This window comes from Amblyomma maculatum, chromosome 1 (assembly GCF_055883805.1).
Source record: "Amblyomma maculatum isolate TAMU_Amacu chromosome 1, ASM5588380v1, whole genome shotgun sequence".
In the NCBI taxonomy this organism is placed as follows: Eukaryota; Metazoa; Arthropoda; class Arachnida; order Ixodida; family Ixodidae; genus Amblyomma; species Amblyomma maculatum.
In genome coordinates this window covers 307,232,404-307,256,163 of record NC_139344.1, presented here as the reverse complement: position 1 = coordinate 307,256,163, position 23,760 = coordinate 307,232,404, and the positions used below count along the sequence as shown (strand labels likewise).

Here is a 23,760-nt window from a genome sequence, read left to right as displayed (position 1 = left end):
GGCCAATTTATGAAGCGGAACGGCGTGACACGCCTTCGAAGGCCGCCGTATCACCCACAAAGCAACGGTTTGGCTGAACCGGCTGTGCAAACCATTGAAGATGGACAAAAAGGTGCTCAGAAGGGGACTTAAAGAAGGCCCTGGCAAGAATATTGTGCAGCTATAAAAACCCGCCGCTATTATCAGGGCTCTCACCATCCGAAAGGTTGATCGGCTATAGATCGCGCACGAGACTAGATATGTGCTCTCCGCCCAAGTGCAAAACCTTCGACCAGGCCCAGTAACGGGGAGATGCCAGCTGGAGCCTTTGCCCCAGGAGATACAGTATACGTGCGTAGCTACGGCAGCGGTGATAAATTTGCTCCGGGCAAGATCAAGGCAAATGAGGACTCGCGTGTCGTGAAAGTTGAGACACAAAGCAGGGTTGTTCACCATCGCATCGACCAGTTCCGGTGAAGAAGCACCGATGCACGCAATGCTGCTTCAGCTCCCCATGCTTGCCCTAGTATGCCTGCGGACCACCCAGGCGCGGAGCTGGAGAGAATTGAGGCTCCTTCCGCCAGCGACTTTGAAGATTCAGTGTTACGGCGGTCAACGCGTGTCCGGTAAGATATGGATTCCAAGAATAGGGGAATGCTGCGAATAAACTGATTCGTCAGCGAGCCCTCTTCCGCCCTGCTCATCGGTATCACCTAGCGACATGGCCGCCGCTACTTACAGCTTTCCTTTCCTTCTCATTTTTATTTGCTATAAAGACCAAAGCCACGGAATAAACCTCGTTCTTTTTGCCGTCTCCTTTCGTTGTAGTGGGTTCCCCCACCGATCCGCCAGCCCATTTCAACATTTTGCTAGCTGCCCGAAGAAAACGTCGTCATTCGTGGTTATCGCACAGTCGGCTCTCACTAGCATCAGCAATTTGCGTGCTATATTCCCACCTACACGTACGAATTCCCTATGGGAAAGTAATAGAAGCCGTTGTTTCGTTGGAACCCTTTATTGCCAGCTGAATGCAGCTTACAGATCCGTCTGCTGCTTTGAGGTTTGTACCGCTGTACTTTACTGTACTGCTGGTTTCGCCCTTCGTGCGCAGTCTGCAGTACACAACTATGGCACGGACGATGCCTTATTTACGTTTCTATACTCCGTAGTAGTTCACGGTCAGCCCCATCAAGCGTGTGAGGGAGTCTCAGTTGGCGCTGAGGATTTGTAGGGGTTTCACGGGGGACGGAATGTTCCTCGGCGCTGCGTCTTGCAGCTGTATTGGAGCACTTGTGGGATCCGAGCCAGGCCAAAAGTCTGGGACAAAGCCGTGCTCTCCAGACCAAAAATCTTGCTTGCGTCACCGCCACAGCAATGCTTTTCCGTCAGTTGCTGCAAATTAATCGACATTAACGTGACTGCTCTGGTCGCCAAGTAAGATGATGTATTTATCTGAATGAATAACGGTTGTAGGAAGGTTACTCTGGAGAGCATTGCCTCTTGAACACACTGCAGGAGAAGTCCAGCTTAGTGTTGCAGTAAAACAATTGCGTGTTGCGGATCGGAACGGCCGGAGTAGGTCAGCCATTGAATTGATGTACCTAGACTGATCATAATATAAGCCGCAACGAATTTTGCCAAGTTTAGTTTTATAACACAATAACACACAGTGGACAATTCAGTTTTGGCAATGAAAAACAATCCACGGAACTCGCTTTCATTCACGGAGTACGCGAGGCGATTGACCTTAAGATCAGCGCACAGCATCTTTGCCCTTTGTTAAAAATAAAAAAGATGAGAAATTCACAACAACGTTTTTATGGAGAAGCTCACACTGAGGAGGGAAAACGTAATTAGCTGCTTCCTTTGGCTAAAAAGTGTCACAAACCCGCGCCTTTACGGTCAACACAGGCGCGTCATCCCTTTTACGGCTACCGGCCGTACTGTGAGGTTTGAGGACACAGTTAAAGTTAGGCCGGTCAACCCGTGATGTACGTGTGTAGGTGTGTGATTGAGGAATAAGTTCAAGAAAGGCACATTTTTTACAATTGGATATTTATAGCTAGTAGTCCAAACTACACTGAATAATATTCCAGAAAAAAAAAACCACGACACGATTGGGATAAAAGAGGACTCGATAAGAGGGAAAAGCGATAATGTACAAACACTACGATAAAAGAAGGCTATAAAGATACAAAGCAAGTATTCCAAATATAGTAAGTAGGGGCAAGAGTTACACAGAAAATGCAGAATACTAAGCCAGATTAAAAGTTAACCAACAGTCTGTTGCAAAAAGGAATTCTCACGGCTTTCTTGTGCGATGAGACGTCGTAAAGTGTCAGAGTCGATCGCTAGTGGCGGCCGTACAAGATCAGGAAGAAACGATGAGTTTATCGTGGGTTCGGTGAAAAATTAACACTTCCCAGAGCGAGCGGCCACAAAAGTTGCTCTAGAGACTACATCTCTCCAAAGCGCACTGCCGCGGGCAGGCTGCGATCTGCCTTTTTATACACTCGGCTGCATGGAGGCTCTGCTGGTTACGCTGCGGCCCATCGTCAAGGGCACGCGCTGGCCGGTCGCTGCCCCCGAGAGTCATGTCAAAGCATGCTCGGAGGAGCGGGAAGATCCCGTAACTTTCGCTCTATATGTGAGGTAGCTTGTGACAAAGGGTATACACGAAGTCTGTGCCGTCACAACACTTTCTGCGTCAATGCTACCTCAAAAACCTGGCTCCGGCAACAGTCAACTTCCAGCAGCTAACTCGCAGGAGCGAGTCCACGAGATGGCGAGGAATGGTTTCTCACGGGTTCTGCGTATACCAGTTGGGTTAAAGAGCGCTGAGATAACTGTCTAAAGGCCCAGCTTGCATATCTGCTGCCCGAGAAACATGCTTCTATTGTATGCCTTTTTTGAAATCCTTGATTTTTTTCATATACAATAAAACAACACAAAAATTGTATAGGCCGTCACATGTTAAGCGTTACACTTTTAGCTGAGTGCCTTCGTTTGTCGGGCTGTATTATTTTCTGACATTTGCTCCTTATGACTGTATTTTAATGTTTCCCCGCTCCAGTAATATCCTGCAGACTAACTGTATCAAAATGAAACCCATAAAGTGTTTTATTCTTCGGCCAGTATTTTGACTCCAAATCACGACTGAAGGCGTGGATGGATGGATGGAATATAGGAGCGTCCCCTTTGAAACGGGGTGATAGTAGTTGTTATCATGCTCATTTTTTCCCCTATATCTTAGTTATTATTTTAGATTGGATAACTATACCATCATTCTGTTTCATGAATTTTTCTTTCTACATTACTAACATTGTGTCACTTTTCTGCTTTTAAGCCACCAATCTTCCAATCGTTTTTTGCTAGCTTCCACAGCTGGTTCACTTACCTGGCCACTGGTATCTCTCAACCCTAGAGCTTCAGGAAGAGTGACTGCGCCTACATCGACTTCCGGATGGATACCATTACATTTGAGTATAATATGGTTATATGTTTCTGTGGATTTAGGACATACTGCACATGTGTCATCTTCCTTGTTAAATTTCTTTTTGTAGCTGCGTGTTCTAAGACACCCTGATCTAGCTTGCAAAAGTAGGGTACTGCCTATTGACTTATTAAAGTAGGCTTCCTTCCTGATCTGTCTTTTCCACTTTCAGTATATTTCCACACTCTGTTTCTTTTCCATCAAATTTATCCAATTTTGTCTTGTGTGTTTTTCATCATCATCATCAGCCTGACTATACCCACTGCAGGGCGAAGGCCTCTCCCATATTTCTCCAATTAACCCGGTTCTGTGCTAGTTGCATCCACTTGACCCCTGCGAACTTCTTAGCCTTATCCGCCCACCTAACTTTCTGCCGCCCCCTGCTACGCTTTCCTTCCCTTGGAATCCAGTTTGTTACCCTAAGCGACCATCGGTTATCCTCTCTTCGCACTGCATGTCCTGCCCATGCCCATTTCTTCTTCTTAATTTCCACTAGAATGTCGGTAAGTTGAGTTATTTCTCTAACCCACTCTGCACGCTTCCTATCTCTTAATGTTACCGCTACCAATTTTCGTTCCACAGCCCTCTGGGTTGTCCTCAACTTAAGTAGAGCCCTCTTGGTTAGCCTCCACGTTTCAGCCCCATAGGTGAGTACAGGTAAGATGCAACTGTTGTACACTTACCTCTTGAGCGATACCGGTAAGCTGTTAGTCATAACCTGCGGGTGCTTGCCAAATGCGCTCCATCCCAATCTTATTCTTCTTGTTATTTCCTTTTCATGATCCGGACCTGCGGTTACTACCTGTCCTAAGTAGACGTATTCGCCTACTACTTCCAGTACTTCGCTACCTAATGTAAACTGCATTTCCTTCCCGAAGCTGTTGAATATTACCTTAGTCTTCTGCATATTGATTTTCAAGCCTACCTTTCTACTTTTCCTGTCTATGTCATCAATCATTATTTGCAGTTCATCCCCCGAGTTGCTTAGCAAGGCAATGTAATCAGCAAATCGCAGATTACTGAGGTATTCTCCATCTACCCTTATCCCTAACTGCTCCCATTCCAAGTCTCTGAATACTTCCTTTAAGCAAGCTGTGAATAGTACTGGGAAGATTGTGCCTCCTTGCCTAACACCTTTTTTTATGCGATTTTTTTTTTACTTTCTTTATGCAGAACTATGGTTGCTCTGCAGCCAGTATATATATCTTCCAGCAATTTCACGTACGGCTCGTCTACCCCCTGATTTCGCAATGCCTGCATCACCGCCGAGGTTTCCACTGTTGCTTAACGCTCTTTATTTCTTCGTCCTTGTGACCAGCATATTTACTAGTTAGTTTCCTAGTTCTTTTCCTGCATTGCGAGTCAACGATTTTTAGGTATAAGTATTTAAATACTTTGTGGAGGTCCAAAAGGCAGTGCCTCATCGCGATGGCACAGTAGTTAAGGCGCTTTCTGTTGGACCTAAGGCCGCGGCGGCTACTTTTCAATGGAGGCGAAAAGAAAGACGCCCGTGGGCTGTGCGATGTCAGTGCACTTTGATGAATCCCAGGTGGCCGAAATTGTCCGTGGCCTTTCATTATGCCGTCCCACTTAGCCAGAGTCGCTTTCCGACGTGAAAGCCCTTAAACCAAACCAAAATTTTACTTTGGCTCATATAAAAACTCGATCGTAACGAAAAGGCACCTGATGATGGGCAGTGGCCAGATTTTTATGACGGTCTTTCTTATTGCCCTGTGTGGGCGACTATATTGAGAGTGAATGCCATTTAAGCACCACAGGCGATTGATAATACTCGGATTGAAAGGGCACGACAGCTGGGCTTGCGCACAGATGGATAATCCGCTTGTCTTCCTCGTGCAGATCATCGCCAGCCTGCTGGTGATACCGTCGGGATGCCAACAACCACGTCAGCATTTCCAGCCCGAACATGTGCAAGTGCTACGGAACGACAATTTTGCAACGCCCCCGGTCCTACGATCCACGGACGAATTTTGGCACCTACCATCGCCAACGACTAGCGGCAGCGACTGTGTGGCATGCGGAGCGGCGCTGCAAGCTTCTTGGACTATAAAAGACTTGACCGAAGGATTTCGAACCAAAGGGCAGCTGGGCTTGCGCACAGATGGATAATCCGCTTGTCTTCCTCGTGCAGATCATCGCCAGCCTGCTGGTGATACCGTCGGGATGCCAACAACCACGTCAGCATTTCCAGCCCGAACATGTGCAAGTGCTACGGAACGACAATTTTGCAACGCCCCCGGTCCTACGATCCACGGACGAATTTTGGCACCTACCATCGCCAACGACTAGCGGCAGCGACTGTGTGGCATGCGGAGCGGCGCTGCAAGCTTCTTGGACTATAAAAGACTTGACCGAAGGATTTCGAACCAAAGGGCAACTGGGCTTGCGCACAGATGGATAATCCGCTTGTCTTCCTCGTGCAGGTAAGAAAGCGCTTTTGGAAATGTTTTCGATCTAGCGAACGTTGCCTTGTTGTGCTGCCGTGCCCTGCGGTACTTCTTGACACAGTGTGCGATGTGGTGCATGTGATGAAATTGTTACTGCTTGCGGGTGACGTTGGGAGTAATCCTGGACCTGACATGGCAGAACTTTCGCAACAGTTACAGAATATAGCAGATGACATAAAGACGATAAAAGAAGAAAGGTTAACATCAATAGACAACAAACTAGAACGCCTTACTCTCCTTGAAGACAAACTTTCGTCATGTACCGATCATATTGCCAATCTTCAACAGGTCGTATTATCTCTGGAATTAAAGCTAGACGATCTTGAGAATCGCTCCAGAAGATCAAACCTTATTATTTATGGCATTCCTGAAAAGGAAGAAGAAAATAGCGAATCCCTGGAGCGAACTGTAAATGAAGAAGTTTTGAAAGAATCCCTAAAACTGGAAGAAGTTGCAATAGAACGCATTCACAGACTAGGTAGACCAACGGAAAACAAAACAAGGCCTGTAATACTAAAGCTTATAGATTTCAGGGAAAAAACGAACATTTTGCGCAACTGTCACAAATTAAAGTGCACCGAGTTTACCATAAGTGAAGATTTTTCGCTTCGTGTCCGCGAAATCAGAAAAAAGCTATGGAAATACGGGAAACCAAGAAAAGATCGCGGCGAGAAAGTGTCGCTGGTTTACGACAAACTAAAAATAAACGGTGAACTTTATTTTTGGGACAACGAAAATTGTGAATTGTTACCAGTTGCAGCTCCTCCAGTTACACCTTCACTAACCGAGACAAAAAACCAAAACACAGGTACACGGACTCTACGATCGTGCCGTCCACAGCGTCCCAAATAACCTTCGTGAACATTAATGCGCGTAGTATTATCAATAAGGTCGGTCCCCTAGAATGCTTATTATTAGGTTTAAAGCCAGAATTCATGGCGATAACTGAAACATGGCTAACAAAAGAAATTAAAAACTTTGAAGTAATTCCCCCAAATTATTCCATATCACGCAAAGACAGGCCGACGCGAGGCGGAGGCGTGGCATTATTGATAAGAAAAGATTACGTTACCTGAAGTTGAAGGGGTAGAAGCTATCTTTTGCAAACTCTGCTTTTCTGATTCTACCATCGTTGTGGGTTGCGTCTATCTTAGTCCTTGTTCTGATCCTATCATACTCCAATCATTGTATACGTATATGCAACATCATGTTAAGGGGGCGAGACTAATACTTTTAGGTGATTTCAATCTTCCTGATATTAACTGGAACACCCTGTACCATAATTCACCTTGCGCCGATGTTGTTTTTGATATAATGCTTTCTTTTAACCTTTCGCAAATCGTAACAGAACCCACACGTGTACAAGGAACCAGCTCCAACATTCTAGATTTAGTTTTCCTGAGTAGTCATTTCCCCTGTCAAGAAACCAATGTGGAAATTTTAAATGGCCTGTCTGACCACAAACTAGTAATGTGTTCTGTCCCGCATCACTATAATGCACCTTGTTTGCAATCAACAATAACGTATCCCGACTACAACCGAGCTGACGACACTACCATACTTGATACTTTATCGCACGAACTAACATCATTTCAATATCTCTCGGATGACATACACACTGATATAGAAACATTGTGGCAGAGATTTAAAAACGTTGTGTCATATTGCATCACTAATTATGTGCCTACCAAGACTAAGAGAATACGCAAACGTAATCCATGGATAACTCGAGCCGTAATTCATGCCAAACGAAAAGTTCGACGACTGAAAAAAGTGCAAAAACGCCATCCATCACCGAGAACAATTGAAAAATTAACCTTGGCTATCACTGATTTGAAATCCAAAATAAAAACAGCTAAAACATTTTACTTTACTAATACGCTGACTCGCTTCTTAAAAGATGCTCCCCAAAAGTTCTGGCGTCACCTGAGCCCTAAATCAAGAAATGAAAACCAAGCTTCTCCAGACGAAAACCGAAATATTGCAGCCGCGCTGAATAACTACTTTACTTCTATCTTCACTACAGACAACGGAACTACGCCTCGTACTAATTTTTGCTCCGGAAATTACCTAGAACCCCTTACCGTAACAGAAACAGGTGTCTTAAACCTCTTACTAAACTTGGACACAAAAAAAGGATCAGGGCCTGATGGAATCTCTAACATCTTCTTGCGTAGATATGCCGAATGGGTAGCAAAATTTTTGGTGGCACTCTTTAACAAGTCGTTGTCAGCGCACACCCTTCCTAAAGAATGGAAAATAGCTAAAGTGACACCTATACATAAAACGGGAAGCAAATCAGATCCCTCAAATTTCAGACCAATTTCACTAACCAGCACAGTATGCAAACTACTAGAACACATTATCTTAAAACACATAACAACCTACTTAGAAGAAAATCAAATTTTAACACCTCTTCAGCACGGTTTTCGGAAAGGAGTTTCTAAGTCACACAACTAATCGAACTTACACATGACATATCCTTCGCCATTGATCAGCAGAAACAAATCGACCTAATTTTCTTAGACTTTTCTAAAGCTTTCGACCGTGTATCACACTCTAAACTTATTATGAAACTAACTGCAACCTTTGGAGCTGGCCCCATAGTAGATTGGATTGTTGACTACCTGACTGACCGTACTCAATTCGTCGAAATTAACAACGCGAGGTCCGAAACAGCCAATGTAACATCCGGTGTACCACAAGGCAGTGTTCTGGCCCCAGTATTATTTTTAATTTTTATAAATGACTTACCTACTAGTGTTTCTCACAATATTAAACTTTTCGCCGATGACTGTGTACTTTACCAGGAAATTAACTCTGTCAATGACCATATAACATTAAATAACGCCCTAACAGCAGTGACAAAGTGGTGTGAAGAATGGCAAATGACTATTAATGTTAAAAAATCAGTTACTTTATCCATAACCAGAAAGCTACATCGATCAGTTTTTCTGTACACATTAAACAACATTCCCCTTGCCTCGGTTTCCGAATATAAATATTTAGGCATAACACTGACCTCTGATTTCAGATGGGATTCTCATGTTAACATTGTCACATCAACCGCCTTAAAACAGCTATTTTTCATTAACAGACGCCTTAAACAAGCACCATCGGAAACAAAGCTACTCGCCTATAAGACATTTGTCAGGCCAGTTCTAGAATATGCCAATGTTGTCTGGTTCCCTTTCACTAACAAGCTTACTAAACAGATAGAAGCAGTACAAAGGAAGGCGGTCAGATGTATATATAACAAACACAGGTTGACAGACTCACCAACAGAACTACTCAAACAGGCAGGACTACTCACCCTTCAAAACAGAGCAAAACTAGCGCGCCTTAAAACCATGTACCAGCTAATACACAATCACTTAAAAATCGACACTTCAAGATACATATCAAAATCACAAACAAGACAAACACGTAATAATCACGCTCACACTCTAAACGAGTTTTCATTCCGTACTGACACTTTCAAATATTCATACTTCCCTCGTGCTATACGCGAATGGAACACCTTACACACATCCATTGTTAAGAATTCATCATTAAATGCTTTTAGTACACGTGTGAAACATAAGCTACTTACATCTGACTAATTACTGTGTTCTTATGTCATTACGAATTTTTCTCCTTCCGTTTGTGTTTCACTTGTCGTATTATTTGTCCGCGAAAATCTTGTCATACGCTCCTCAGTCTGTCTTATTGCTATAGTATAATTTGTTATGCATAATTTTGGTATCATATTCTTTCATGTACTTGATTAATTGCCATTACTATATTTTGTACCTCTGTATTTTTCTGCCCTTCCTGTTACGATCCCTGATGGGATTAACAGTATCGAATAAATAAATAAATATACTCTGTTTGCTTCGGACTGACTGTTTCACTGGCTATTTCTCTCAAAAAGAAATATGTGGCGGTTTCATCGCAACACGACTTTGGGCGTTAACGCCAGTCATACCATTCTCACCGCGCAGTGATGAGATTGAGCCCTATTGCTAATTTACACTGGCTTAATTGGCATCTATGTTTTCTAAAACTCTTCATCTTCATACGGGCAAACCCAGAAGAGATCATAAGATCGAAAGAACGCTCTTTAGCTCACGCCTCAGCTTATTTCATAAAATTTACCGCTTCAACTTGACGATTCCGTTTTAGGCCACCATATCATACATTTCATCCCATAGCCACTACAGGTACCAAAAAGCCGTACCCGATTGCCGTCGTGACCAACATTTCAACTCCTTTATCCCAAATATTTGTTCACAAAGGCACCACCTCCCAGCCTGTATTGTTACTGTTACTGAGGCCAGTACTTAAAAAAATAGCTATTTCTACTATTGTGTAATGTGCTGCAATATGTTATTAATATATAATTTATTTCACTGTCAATCGTGTTCTTGTAATTATTTGTGTCTGTGGAATGTCTTGGCCTTGGGAATAAATAAATATGCAGGAGCTCATTCAGAAAAGAGTTAATATGACCAAAAATACCGGTTCAAGACGTGTCTAATGTAGGGATAGAGTTTATCCCCACATGTAGGAGAATAAAGCCTCCAAGTATAGACAAAATTGCGCGGGAACTTAGGCTCCTTGAAGATGAGCAACACGATTAAATGTTTGAGCCGCGTTAGCTCTGGTGAAGAATGTTTCTCAATAATCAATTTTTCTTTTTTATTCGACATACCTACATCGCCTGGACAGCACTATAGTAGAGGGTATAAATACAGAGGCCGCACAATGAAATACATTAGTAAATGCAAGACCATTAGAGCATTCAAAAATAGTAGTAAAGGAGATAAGACAAGCTGATAGTGTACGGCAATTTTGCTTGAACTGGAACTAACCATCCAGTTATTAATGCCGCAAATCCTTCAAAACTGTATTTGTGGTTTTTAGCAGCCGCCGCCATGCGGCCTTCACTCTGACTCTGGCATGCATATCAATTCTATATTCTTTGATTGTTAATGCTCGATGTCGCGAGACGCACCTTAATCAGTTTCTTTGTCGCACAAGATGCGCCGAAATCTGTTTCGAAGATTCCGACCACTCGCGTATGTTTCTACAATGTTCCAGGTGGTGCTAGCATAGAGAAACATACTTACGTAAAGAGCGGACACTCGAGCCTTTTCGCGGCCGAGCAAGTAAGGGTCTGATGTTCGCTTCCACTCCACCTCAAAGGTAGGTCATACGTGCACCGGCTTGCATCAAAGCGTGTGCTTTCCTTGCTCTTTCCATATAAATGTTGAGCCGGTCATGTGCCACCGGTTACGCTCACCTCGTTTGGCCGGTAACTTGTTTTTCTTTTTTTGTCTGCAGAATTGTTGTTTTTTGAGCTAAGAACGCTTTTAGCAAGTCGTTTGTTGCGTAACGTGAACGTATTTTGCACGTGTAACATAGAATAGGAGCCGTGAAGCACTTTTAGTGTGCAGTTACTGTATGTTTTTGGGTCGTGTTTTTCTGAAGAACATGTGCATTCTTTCGATTGCGTAATTTTCTAAAACAGCTTTAAGACAAATAACATTTCGGTGGCTCAGATGTATCTTAGCACAAACTTTTATTCGGCAGTACAAGAACTGTGTGTTGAGCATTTGGGATCGTTTTCTGAATGGTGTTTACTTCGCTGTGTTTGCAAAACGCATGGGCTTTTGCCGCTTCGTAAGCACCATTTTTACATGCCGAATTCTTTGTCATGGTTGAAGCATTCCCGTTGGGGTCTAAAAAGCGCTGCTGCCTGTTCAGGGCCGGCATTTTGACGACATCTACTGCTATTAGTCGCTAACAGTGAATTCCCTTTAATTGCTTTGCCATGCGGGCAGAGGGCAATTTTGTCCGCGATCATGAGTATAAGCATAGCATTGGGTTACTATTATGTATTCAGTGTGGTGTGTTTAAATTTCTAAGCAGCCTACTGATCAAGGCTGATTTATAGACATTCCACGCGGGCTGTGCCTGCATTTTTCCTCCTTACTTGTGTCTACCAGTTCACAACTCCTTTTCTGTTGTTCTCACGGGTGATGTTTTAGAGGAAAAACACACAGCCGGTATGCGAAATTTTTTCATCGTCACACTCTTTCGCGTGCTTCATCATACCTTATATCTTGTTGCTCTTTGTAATATGATGAAGGAAAGAAGCCAACAGTCGGCGAGGCCAAGGAAAGAATTGGGGATTGTATTTTATGTTTTTTTTTTTAATTTTTACTTCGATAATCACAGAAATTGGGAATGTAATCTGTTTAGGGGAAAGATAATTAAACACAAACTAGAAGAAAAACACTCTCAAGGTTCGTATACAGACAACATTATTATCCAAGAAAGTAGCAGGGGGGACAGCGGCCGATGTAGCTCAGTTGGAAGAGCATCGGACGCAATATTCGGAGGTCGTGGGTTCGGTTCCACCATCGGCTCGTTGTTTTTTCTTCTACTTTTGTTTAATTATCTTTCCCCTAAACAGATTACATTCCCAATTTCTGTGATTATCGAAGTAAAAATTTAAAAAAGACATAAAGTACAATTCCCAATGCTTTCCTTGGCCTCGCCGACTGTTGGCTTCTTTCCTTCATGTATTATACGAGCACCCTCCCTTCCCCTTTGTTTATCTGTTTCTAATATGATGTATTTGATAAAGTGTGTGATCCAGTATTCTTTCTGTGCCATTCAATATGTAAACCAGAGAATAAACTTTTTTTGTATGGAACAATTGCCTCCTTGTGCGCCACTGAGAAAAGCGGCTCATTAACCGCAAAAAAATACAATAACAACAGCTCTGATCACATTATTCTAACCAGCATGAACTAAGTACGCCACGCTTATGTTCTGTGAGAACCTTGCTGGTATTTCCAGTAAAAAGGTTGCGATCCGCGACTTTAATACATCTGTATGCATGGCATCGTTAAAGCACTTGCGCGCAACTCTAGACGATGTAGTTGAATATTTTAACAGCTGAAAGTAAGTCAGAAATGAAAGCATTTCTATCTAAAGCGAAACCGAAACAGAGCAAATCACGTGCCGAAAATTTCGGAGGACGAAATTAGCGGTCTGACGCTGGCGCTGCTCGGCTGCAGGGCCCTATGGAAGTGCCCGCTCTTTACGTCAGTATGGTGCTAGTAGCAGTTATCTAGATGGTTCTGAGCAGCCTTTAAATTGACGAGTGCGATGCTTAATTGGACGATCGCTGCCGCAGAGTTGTTTAGTCCTATTGCGGGTGCAAGTGAGCCCAATAAAGAGTTGATTCCCGTGAAGATCGTCTCCTCATTTGTTACCAACGTTATAGTAATCAAACACTAGTATAAAGTCATAAAATCAATGAAATAGCATTCATTGAATAAAACTCTCAATTCAATTTTCAATACTATACGCAGCCATCACTCACTATAGGGAACTCGTTCCAATCGTTAATCGAAGTAGTAAAAAACATGAACACGACACTGATAAGCTCTAATCGTATTAGCGTCGGCTATCCTATATAAGACGTAATGTAACTCCTTATTAAATCATGTTTTGTCAATACAAATTTTATTTTCATGTATATTGTGAAGAAATGTCGGCCTTATGATTTCCCTGCATGAAGAAGATTTTCCAGCCCAACCCGTGGATCAGGTCTTCTGACAGTGTAATGATAATTTCCTGTTACGAAGCGTGCTGCCTGTTTCTACGCCCGTTCTGCTTTATCTATTATGTTTGTTTTTTTCTCTTTGCAAATGCAGCGGTGGCTGCATTTGCAGCTAGAATATCCCCCTCTTGTGCAAGAGGACCGTGGTTAGAATCCCGGTGCCCCGCAATTCTCCACCGGGTTAAAAAACATCCGCTTGTCGATGGAATTGCACACAGAGGTTTGGGGTACGACCCATCCGGCGAACACTTCCGGAAACGCATTCCCTCGCCGGAACAGGATTTGACCACCTTGGTGAAGTAATTGCTCACAACCTCCCATGAATAGTTGAATAAATACCCGGCCCTCAGCCCCCAGCGGCTGCGAAGGAACTGACAACGGCGGCGGTTAGATCTCCAACGCACCAAAATGTGCTAAGAATCTCTGGCTCCGGGCAAGACGCCATTGGAAACTGACCCTGGTAACGTTTCATGCTAGATCCCTAGCTAGTGAGGCTAGCTTAGCAGTGCTGTTAGAGGACTTAGAAGGTATGAAATGGGATGTGATAGGGCTTAGTGTGGTTAGGAAGCTCAATAAGGCATATACTGTACTTAAGGGCGGACATTTATTATTTTATCGATGCTTACCGGAAAGACGAGAGCTAGGAGTAGGGTTCCTTGTCAACAAGGATATAGCTGGTAATATAGAGGAATTCTATAGCATTAATGAGAGGGTGGCAGGCATCGTAATTAGGCTTAATAAGCGGTATAAACTGAAGGTTGTACAGGCATACGCGCCTACTTGTAGTCATGATGACCAGGCAGTTGAAAGCTTCTACGAAGATGTAGTATTGGCAATGCAGAAAGGAAAGACGCAGTGTACTTTCCTAATAGCTGACCTCAAAGCCATGGTATGGAAAGATCAGGCTGGAGACCAGGCAGTGGGTGACTATGGCTTTGGTTCTAGGATTAGCAAAGGGAGTTACTAGTTAAGTTTCGAGAATGCAATAACTTACGAATCATGAACACCTTCTTCGGTTAACAGAAGGACCGGAAGGGGGCATGGAAAAGCCGTAACGGGGATACAAGAAATGAAATTGACTTCATAATGTGTTCCAACCCCAGCATTATGCAGGATGTAGAGGTAATCGGAAAGATGCGATGTAGTGACCACAAGATGGTAAGGTCTCAAATTAGTCTAGATCTGAAGAGGGAACAGAGCAGATTAGCAAGAAAGAAGTCCATCGAAGAATTAGTAGTGAGCGGGAGGACAAAAAAGTTCAGAATCTCGCTACAGATATTCAGCTTAACCCGAAGATGACGGCCTTAGCGTAGAAGCAATGAACAGTAATTTCAGAGATATCATCACTGAGTGCGCGGTAGAACTAGGCGGTAGTATAGTTAAAGAGAATACCGGTAAAGTATCAAAGGAGATGAAATATTTGTTTAAGGAACGCCAAAGTCTTAATGCTTCCAAACCCAACAGACAGGATAGAACTGACACAGATATCAAAGCTAATCAATGCGAGTAAATTGGTCGACTTAAGAAGTATAATATGGAAAAATAATGAGCATGCTGGGAAGAACGGGGGCAGCATTAAAGGGGTAAAGGGACAATTTGGCATAGGCAAAAATAAGATGTATGCGTTAAGGGTGGGCAATGTCATCACGAACATTGACAACATAGTCAAAGTATCTGAGGAGTTCTAGGGGGAAAGCAGTTGGCCAAGATCAGGTAATAACGTATTTGCTGAAAGACGGGGGAGGGGGGGGGGATATCGTGCTAGAAAAACTTGCCATCCTGTATACGCAATGCCTGGTATCATCGACGGTACCGGAGTCATGGAAGAACGCTAACATTATCTTAATTCATAAGAAATGGGACGCCAAGGACTTGAAAAATTACAGGTCAATCAGCCTACTACCATTTACATATAATGTGTTTACAAAGGAAATCATTAATAGAATCAGGACAACCATAGACTGCAATCAAGCAAAAGATCAAGCAGGTTTTCGGAAAGGGTACTCTACTATCGATCATATCCGTACCATAAACCACGTGATAGAAAAATGCTTGGAATATAACCAGCCTTTATACATAGCATTCATCGGTTGCGAAAAAGCATTTTACTCAGTAGAAACCTCGGAAATCATGCAGGCATTGGGAAATCAGGGTGCAGACCAACCGTATTTGAAAGTACTGGAAGATATCTATAGCGGGTGCACAGCCACCATAGCTCTGCATAAAGATTGTAACAAAATTGCCATAAAGAAAGGTGTTAGGCAACATTCATACTAGGCAGAGCAAAAAAGCAGGACCATAGCAAACAAAGAAGCACAACACAAGCGCAGACAGTCAACTGAATTTTTTATTACCGAAAGGAAGCTTTATAGACCAACACCGATCTGTGACGTAAGCACGATGCGGTGGCGCTTCTATCGCAAGCGTGGTCCGACTGGGGATGAAAAATAGGCTTAGCGCCCATAGAATACATGAAAGCGAAATATTCCAAAGCAGTTTTCTAATTTCATGGGTCATCTGTGATGTCGTTATTCGGTACAGAGCAACCATGAACGCCCTGGAATAGATCGTGGAAGTGTGAAATCTCATTACCGAGGCGAAATATTTTTAAAACACCGCGAAACGTATCGGGGTGCGAGGAGGAGGAATAACATTTGTTTCCGCCGAATATGGCGCGGCAGCCACCTACGGGTCCGCACGCAGGCGTCCGGGAAGGCAGTCTGTCGCACCGCAGCCGGAGGACATCCGGCCCCGTCTAGGAGAAGAGGTCTTCAGCCTCGGCCGCCAGGCGAGCGGCGAATCGCTGAGTTTTTTCGTTGGAGCTTCTTAGCGTGGTCTCCCATTCATCGCTAGTTTTAATCGTGTTGCGCCCTGCGACACGAACGCATCTCCATATTATGTGATCTAATGTTGCCACGTGGCCGCAAAATTTACAAATTTCGGTTTCTGCACCGTCCCTCTTCCGCCCTCTGGCACCCGTCCAACTCCTCCACAGGGGCGAAAAGAAATTTCGAGCTTGGAGTCTTCTCCAGTCGTATGATTCCTTTTTACTCAGGGATCTATCCGGTGGCGGATATATCCTCAGGTCTTTCTTCATTGTTGTCGGTTACATCCCTAAACGTACCAATACATTCTTTGCTTTTAGATCTTGTGGAGGCGTCCGCAGCACCTCCAGGTAGCGAGGAGCGGGCGAGCATGTGGGCAGCCTCGTTGCTGGCGAGACCGGCGTGTGCATGGGGTCCAGATTATGGTCACGCTTTCGGCGAGAGACGACTCGTTCAGAATTTTTCCAGCACGATTGCTGACTCTACCCTTGCTAAAATTCCTAACCGCCGCTTTGCTATCGCTGATGACGTTTTTCACGCCTGGTCGTGCAATGGCAATGGCTATTGCAATCTCCTCCGCCTCTACCGGCGGTAGATCTCGGTTTCTTTCGATTAGTATGGCGATCCCGATGTCGATCCCGATCGCTGCATCGGTGTAGGCAACCGATCCCGGCGGGAGTTTGTCCAATTTCTTAGCGAAGTGCTTAGCTCTGCTTTTCCTCCTCCCCTCGTCGGTTACGGGGTGCATGTTCTTTGGTATGGGCGAGACGTATAGAGGCTTTCTGATTTCTCGATCTATGCATTCTCTGACACTTTCACCTTCGCCGGGCGCTAGTAGGTTTACCCAGTCGAGGATTTGTCTACCCGCCGCCGTTCCTGCGAATCGCTCTCTCTGGGACAGCCTGACCAGCGCAGCTAGCTCTTTCCACTGATTATGCAACCCCATTTTCTCTAGAATGTCGGTCGAAGTAGTTATGGGGAGTCCTAGAGCGCACTTCGTGCATCTCTTAATTATGGTGTTTAATTCGCTTTCTTCGGTCTTGTTGATATTTAGGAATGGAGTCGCGTAGCTGATTCTGCTCGTGACAAAAGCTTGTACGAATCTCAGTCTACTAGCCTCCGTGAGACCACTCCTTCTGTTGGACGTCTTGTTACATACTCTGACTACGAGTTCCGCCTGATCTTTTAATTTCTTAATCAGGCTTTTGAGTTGAGAGGGCGACCTATAGAAATACATGTAAACACAACTTACCGCAACATTTTGCTCGGTTCAGCAGCATTGAACCCTTCTAATTTTTTGGTGAACGTCTTGTACGACGCCCCGTTGTCATGTTGCATGACACACTACATTCTCTTGCAAGTAATGCAAGTCTGACGACTTGCGGGACCGCCCACAGCACGATAAACTGACCGCGCACATTTGCAGACGACCATGCACCACCCGCTGTCGCTAGCAGACGCTCCGGAGCTGGAGGCGGCCGCGGTGGGTATCGCCAGCTACGCTGTCGTCTGCTGCAATGCGCGAATCTCGTTCGGTTCATATTGTCGTATTGCGTTTGACAACTGCTTTTTAAATGTAATTCTGTCTAGCACGTATCACTGGAGCGACAGTATTATCAAGCTTATTTAACCTATGCGGCAGCATATCAAACTGTCAGCAAAACTGCGTGATTCGCTACACCTAGCTTGCCCTTTGGCGGTGTCTGGATTCATAACACAGGCAATTCGGAGAGTTTTAAAAGTAGACTGCCTCCGTAATGACGCACCATACTTTATCACACACTTCTTCAAAGCGCTGGTCAACGTTTAACGACTGGCCACCACTTCTGATGCTCTGCGAAATGAGAAAAATGCTCCGGTAAGTTGTGTTTACATGTATTTCTACGGGTCGCCCTCCCAACTCGCACCCGAACATGTTTCGCGGTGTTTTAAAAATACTTCGCCTCGGTAACGAGATTTCATATGTTGACGATCTGTTCTAGGATTTTCATAGTTCTTTGTACCGAATAACGACATCACAGGTGCCCCGTGAAATGAAAAAACTGCTTAGAAATATTTAGGTTCCAATTATTCCTATGGGCGCTAACCCTATTTTTCACCCCCAGTCGGCTGCGCCACCGCGAGCGCCCCGCCCCCACTTTGTTTGTAAACACGGTGTTGTTCTATAGGTGCACGAAACCAGAAAACAAATAAAGCAAACCCTACCCTCATTTCCACACCTGCGATAGGAAGCCACTATCAAATCAAACCTAGATGGCCTAAAAACAGACAACCACTAAAGAAAACAAAAAACAAAGACGGAAAGTAATGCATGAAACCAACCCCCCGTACCGTGAGCAAGGAGATAGCTTTTTTACGTAGCTTCTTTAGAACGTATGAGCGGTACGGGGGGCTGGTCTGATGCATTACCTTCCTGTTTCGTTTTCTTTAGGGGTTGTCTGTTTTTAGAACATGTAGGTTTGATTTGATAGTGGCTTCCTATAGCAGGTGTGGAAATGAGGGTAGTGTTTGCTTTATTTGTTTTCTGGTTTAGTGCACCTATAAGGCTTCATTTCTGTAATAAAAAATTCAGTTGATAGTGTGCGCCTGTGTTGTGTCTTCTCGTTAGCCTTGGTCCTGTTTTTTCGCGCTGCCTAGCATGAATCCCAAGCAACTAGCCCGATTTTCAGTTCTTATAATTAGGCAAGGAGCCACGATCTCCCCAGTACTATGCACAGCTTGCTTAGAGAACGTATTCAGAGACTTGGAATGGGAGCAGTTAGGGATAAGGGTCGACAGAGAATACCTCAGTAATCTTCGATTCGCTTATGGCATTGCCTTGCTAAGTAATTCACTCGATGAACTGCAAAGAATGATTGATGACCTGGACAGGAACAGGAGAAAGGTAGGCTTGAAAAACAATATGCAGAAGACTAAGGTAATGTTCAGTAGCCTCGGGAAGGAACAGCAGTTTACGTTAGGTAGCGAAGCACTGGAAGTAGTTTGGCGAATATGTCTACTTAGGACAGGTAGTAACCGCAGGTCCGGACCATGAAAAGGAAATAACAAGAAGAATAAGATTGGGATGGAGCGCATTTGGCAAGCACTCGCAGATTATGACTATTAGCTTAACGGTATCGCTCAAGAGGAAAGCGTACAACAGTTGGATTTTTCCTGTGTTCACCTTTGGAGCTGAAACATAGAGGTTTAACGAACAGGGTTCTACTTAAGGAAGACGCTGAGGGCTATGGAACGAAAAATTGTAGGATTAACGTTAATAGATAGAAAGTGCGCGGATTTTGTCAAAGAAATAACTTGAGTTAATGACATTCTAGAGGAAGTCAAGAAGAAATCACCATGGGCAGGGCAGTACTAAGAGAGGACAACTGATGTTCGCTTAGGGTAACCAATTGGATTCCAAGGGAGGGAAAGCGCAGCCGGGGACTCCAAGAAGTTAGGTGGGCGGATGAGGTTATGACGTTCGCAGGGGTAAAGTGGATGCAACTAGCACATAACCGGGTTAATTGGAGGAGTATGAGAGAGGCCTTCGCCTCCAGTGGGTAGAGTCCGGCTGATGATGACGATTTTTTTTTCAAGGATCTCAGGTTACACATGCCTATTCTAAAATAGGCTTAACGCTAGACAGTTACAAATTTTCGTTTCCTGAAGAAGGAGAACGCTTAAAATGTTGTCGCAAAAAATGGAGGAGGCGTTAAACCTTTGCGATAATAAGGTCAACCGGATTGGACCAGACAAACGTTTCAGAAAGCGTCATCGCAAGGTATCGGACATAGCCTGTGGTGTTGAATGCAATATTCTTAATGTACGAACTGGCGTACTTTTTGTTCTTCTTTGCGAACTGCAGATGGTATTTTCCGAGTATTAAGTGTCATCTGCCACCGGCTGCACAAGATACACTTTTTTTAAAATCAGCCTGCAGAACAGATATATCGGCATGGTATTTTCTTAACGACACACGACACAATCGTCGGTATACAGCCTAATTGTAGATTTGAGGCCACCTATTAAGTTATTTATATAAACCAAAAATAAAAGTGTCCAAGGCACACAGCCTCGCGGCACTCCCGATAGTACGTGCACTGGAGGCAATATCACCCTGTTTAGTACAACCTGTTGTTTTCGCAAATGTAGATAATATTTTCTTCAGTGGAGAATATATTCAGGAACGCCAAGAAATAATAATTTTGAGCAAAGCAGATATTGTGTGACAGCACCAAATGCTTTCAGTAAGTGAAGAAATAGCGTATCTATTTGTTCCCCTTTGTCCAAACCGGCTGCAATTGCATGTGTCTTATGCACGAGAAACTGAAACGAAAGCCATGCTGAGCTGAGGTAAAAAAATCAGTTTCTCAAAAATACTTCATCAGATTAGAGTACATATCGGCCTACGTGTTTGCGACCTAAATACCGGCGTCACGTTGGCTGCCTTTCAATCTTCAGGCAACTTTTGAATTTTTAGTGATATGTTGAAAGTTATTACTGTGAAAGGCGCAATCTTGAGCAGTGTTTGAAAATTGTCAGAGATGTTGTCAGGTCCATGAGCTGATCGCATGCGGGTTCAAATTATTTAAACAAGCTTCTACTCCAGTCTTGCTAATTTTTTTCCATTTCAGGCAACTGTGTTGGTGTCCCGGATGTAGCAACTCAACAGGGTATTGTAAAAACTGAATTATTGTGTTCTGCTCGGCCTTTCTAATCACTGGCCGGATGCCAGTGTTCGGTATTGGTTCATCTGCTAAGGCTGGGCTGATAGATAAGCATTTCCACCTCAGAGCTGCTGCTCGGGCAGCTTGACGGCCTCGCTGCTGCACACGTATCGCACGGCCGCGGGCGGCGGTTGCTCGGTGGGCCTCGCGAAGCACGGCAGGACGGCCTTAAACTCCTTGCGGAAGCTGTCGTTGAGCCACGTGTAGAGGAAGGGGTTGTAACACGTGGAGCTCATGGCGACCGCGTGCGCCAGGAAGAAGAAGGCGTTTGCGAACTGCCATCGGGCCGCGGGCACCGAGAAGTCGACTGCCAGGTTGTACAGGTTGAGCGGCAGCCAGCAGGCGCCGAAGATGGCTACCATGGAGACGAGCATGCGGTTGGTACGCCTCGTGCGCCGGCGCTCGAACTGCTCGCGCTGCAGGGACTTTGCGCCGGGCTTGGCCCTGGCGCGCTCGCGCAGCTTGCAGCACACGCGCAGGTAGCAGAAGCTGATGACGGAGAATGGCAGGCCGAACTGCAAGGAGCTGGTGCAGAGGCTGAAGATACGCCGGCTGCGCTCCGAGGGCCAGCGCTCCTCGCAGAAGGCCCCGTCGGCCGTCAGGCCGATGAAGAGGCCGTAGGGAAGCGTTAGCAGGGCGCCCGCCAGCCACACGAGCGCGATGAGCGCGCCGCATAGCGGCAGCCGTAGGCGGCCTCTAAACGGGTGCATGATCACGAAGAAGCGGTCCACTGCGATTGCCGTGAGAGTGAAGGAGGAGACGTACACGCTCACGCCTTGTGCGAAGGGCACCAGGCGGCAGAGCGCGGCGCCCAGCGGCCACGCTCCCACGAACTGGTGCAGCGGCGTAAAGGGCACAGCTAGAGCGCACAGAAGGATGTCCGAGAGCGCCAGGTTGGCGATGAACAAGTTGGTGACCGTGTGCATGCTGCGCTGCCGGGCCACCACGAAGCAGACGAGGGCGTTGCCCGACACGCCCACGGCGAAGATGAGGGCGTACACGCAGTAGAAAAAGGCCCGCACCGCAGGTACCCCGGACACGTAATCCAGCGGTGTCGTCGCGTTGCCCATTCTCACTGCAAATAGCAAAACGAGAAGGTGCATCACTCGCGTATCAGTGAAAACTGGCCCACAAGTTAAACCCGAGTCCACGCGACAGTATGGGGAACAATCCTGAAATGTATTAAATAGCGATACCTCTGAGTTGGTGGTAACAAAGAATGCTGTAAAGTCAAATTGCATGAACAATATGTAGAGGGCTGAGGAAAATCCCGACTGCGTGCACGCAAGCGAGAGGACGGGAGGGTAACTGCATATGTTTACCTCTAACAGATTTGTGCTTCTTACAGAAAATAACTAAGCAATTACAATCACAATTCCGCGGTCTGTGTTCTCTTAGAGGAAAAAGCTGGGCTATAAATGCATTTAAAACGTATTTATTTCACATTAATTTTGTGTTACTTTGTCCCTATACTTAAAAACCATGCCGAATACATTTTAAATATATTACGAGTAGAACACTGGATATTATCGCGAATCATTCTTATCTCTATTTGTTCTTTTTCGACAGCACCAGCAAACTGCTTTATTCTGTACGCCGCCAGCGCGGGCCGGATTTCACCGCAAGTGAGCGCACCTTCCCACCATTCGCAATACGATGCGCCGCTCTCTTTACATGCAGCACGAAAGTCGACTTCTCCATCTCGATCTACCGAATAAATGCGATGCGCTTTCCTGGCGCATTGTGCCGGTTTACATGAGTGCGATCAGTAAGAAAATTAATACGATGCGCTCTTGTCGCATTCATATAAACTCGGCTTCGTTAAATGGGCCGGCAGACCCAAACGTTCAGTTAGCGTACATACATGACAAAGACAACGCCTCAGAAAGGATGGCAGAGTCACTAAAAACCAGGGACTTTATTCTATACCTAATACTATACTTAATATGAAGCGCGGCCATCTGGCATTTGGCAGAGTAAAAAAATAACGAATCCGTAAGCACTGTGTGGCGGAATATTAGATTGATGAGAAATTTCTCACTTGACTTACAGAGCCGCGACCATGGTTCCGAGTTGAAATAATTGAATAGGTGATAGTATTGGATTATTGAATCATCCTCAGAAAGGAAAGAAGTGTTTCCGGCCGCGGCAAATACTATTTAAGATTCGAAGCACCCCAGATGCTTCAGATCTTTGCTGTTGGGTTCCTTCGATTTCCAACTGTCAATAAAGTGACTACATATGAAGGAGTGCGGCTTCGACTCCGAGACTCTCGTGCGGTCACTCCTGGGGAACAGAAGGCACAAAGCATCCGGTAGCAAGCGGAATTTTAAAAATTCGGCACTTTCCATGACCACACAGCAATCAAATACGTAGATTCGTGCTTCTGCCTTTCAAACAACCATGCTTAGGTCACCCGCCACTCATGCTTGAGTGGAAACCCGTTGAAATGAATCGACGTAAAAGCGCCCGACGAGTTTGCGTAGCTGCAAGTGCAGCCAACAACGCACCACGTTTCGCCAGCTTTGTTTGGCCAGACTTCGTTTCACTGGACATATTCACACAACTAGCCAAACTTTATGCTCTCTTGAGGATATATTCACGCACAACATCATCTAAACCTTCGGTATTCCAATTTCCACACAAACCAACGACAAATAGCACGCTCCAA

The 23,760-nt window shown here is 44.9% G+C and overlaps 1 protein-coding gene and 1 pseudogene across 1 annotated transcript; one reads left to right on the top strand and one right to left on the bottom strand.

Annotated features, from left to right (window-relative positions):
- Positions 1 to 5,289: 5,289 nt before the first annotated feature.
- On the top strand, positions 5,290 to 6,792 carry LOC146207014 (uncharacterized; annotated as a pseudogene).
- A 14,359-nt stretch (positions 6,793 to 21,151) lies between these two features.
- Positions 21,152 to 22,159, bottom strand: LOC146207013 (prolactin-releasing peptide receptor-like). The gene has a single exon (XM_084576055.1). The coding sequence runs from the start codon at positions 22,157 to 22,159 to the stop codon at positions 21,152 to 21,154; it is 1,008 nt and encodes a 335-aa protein (XP_084432181.1).
- Positions 22,160 to 23,760: the final 1,601 nt, after the last annotated feature.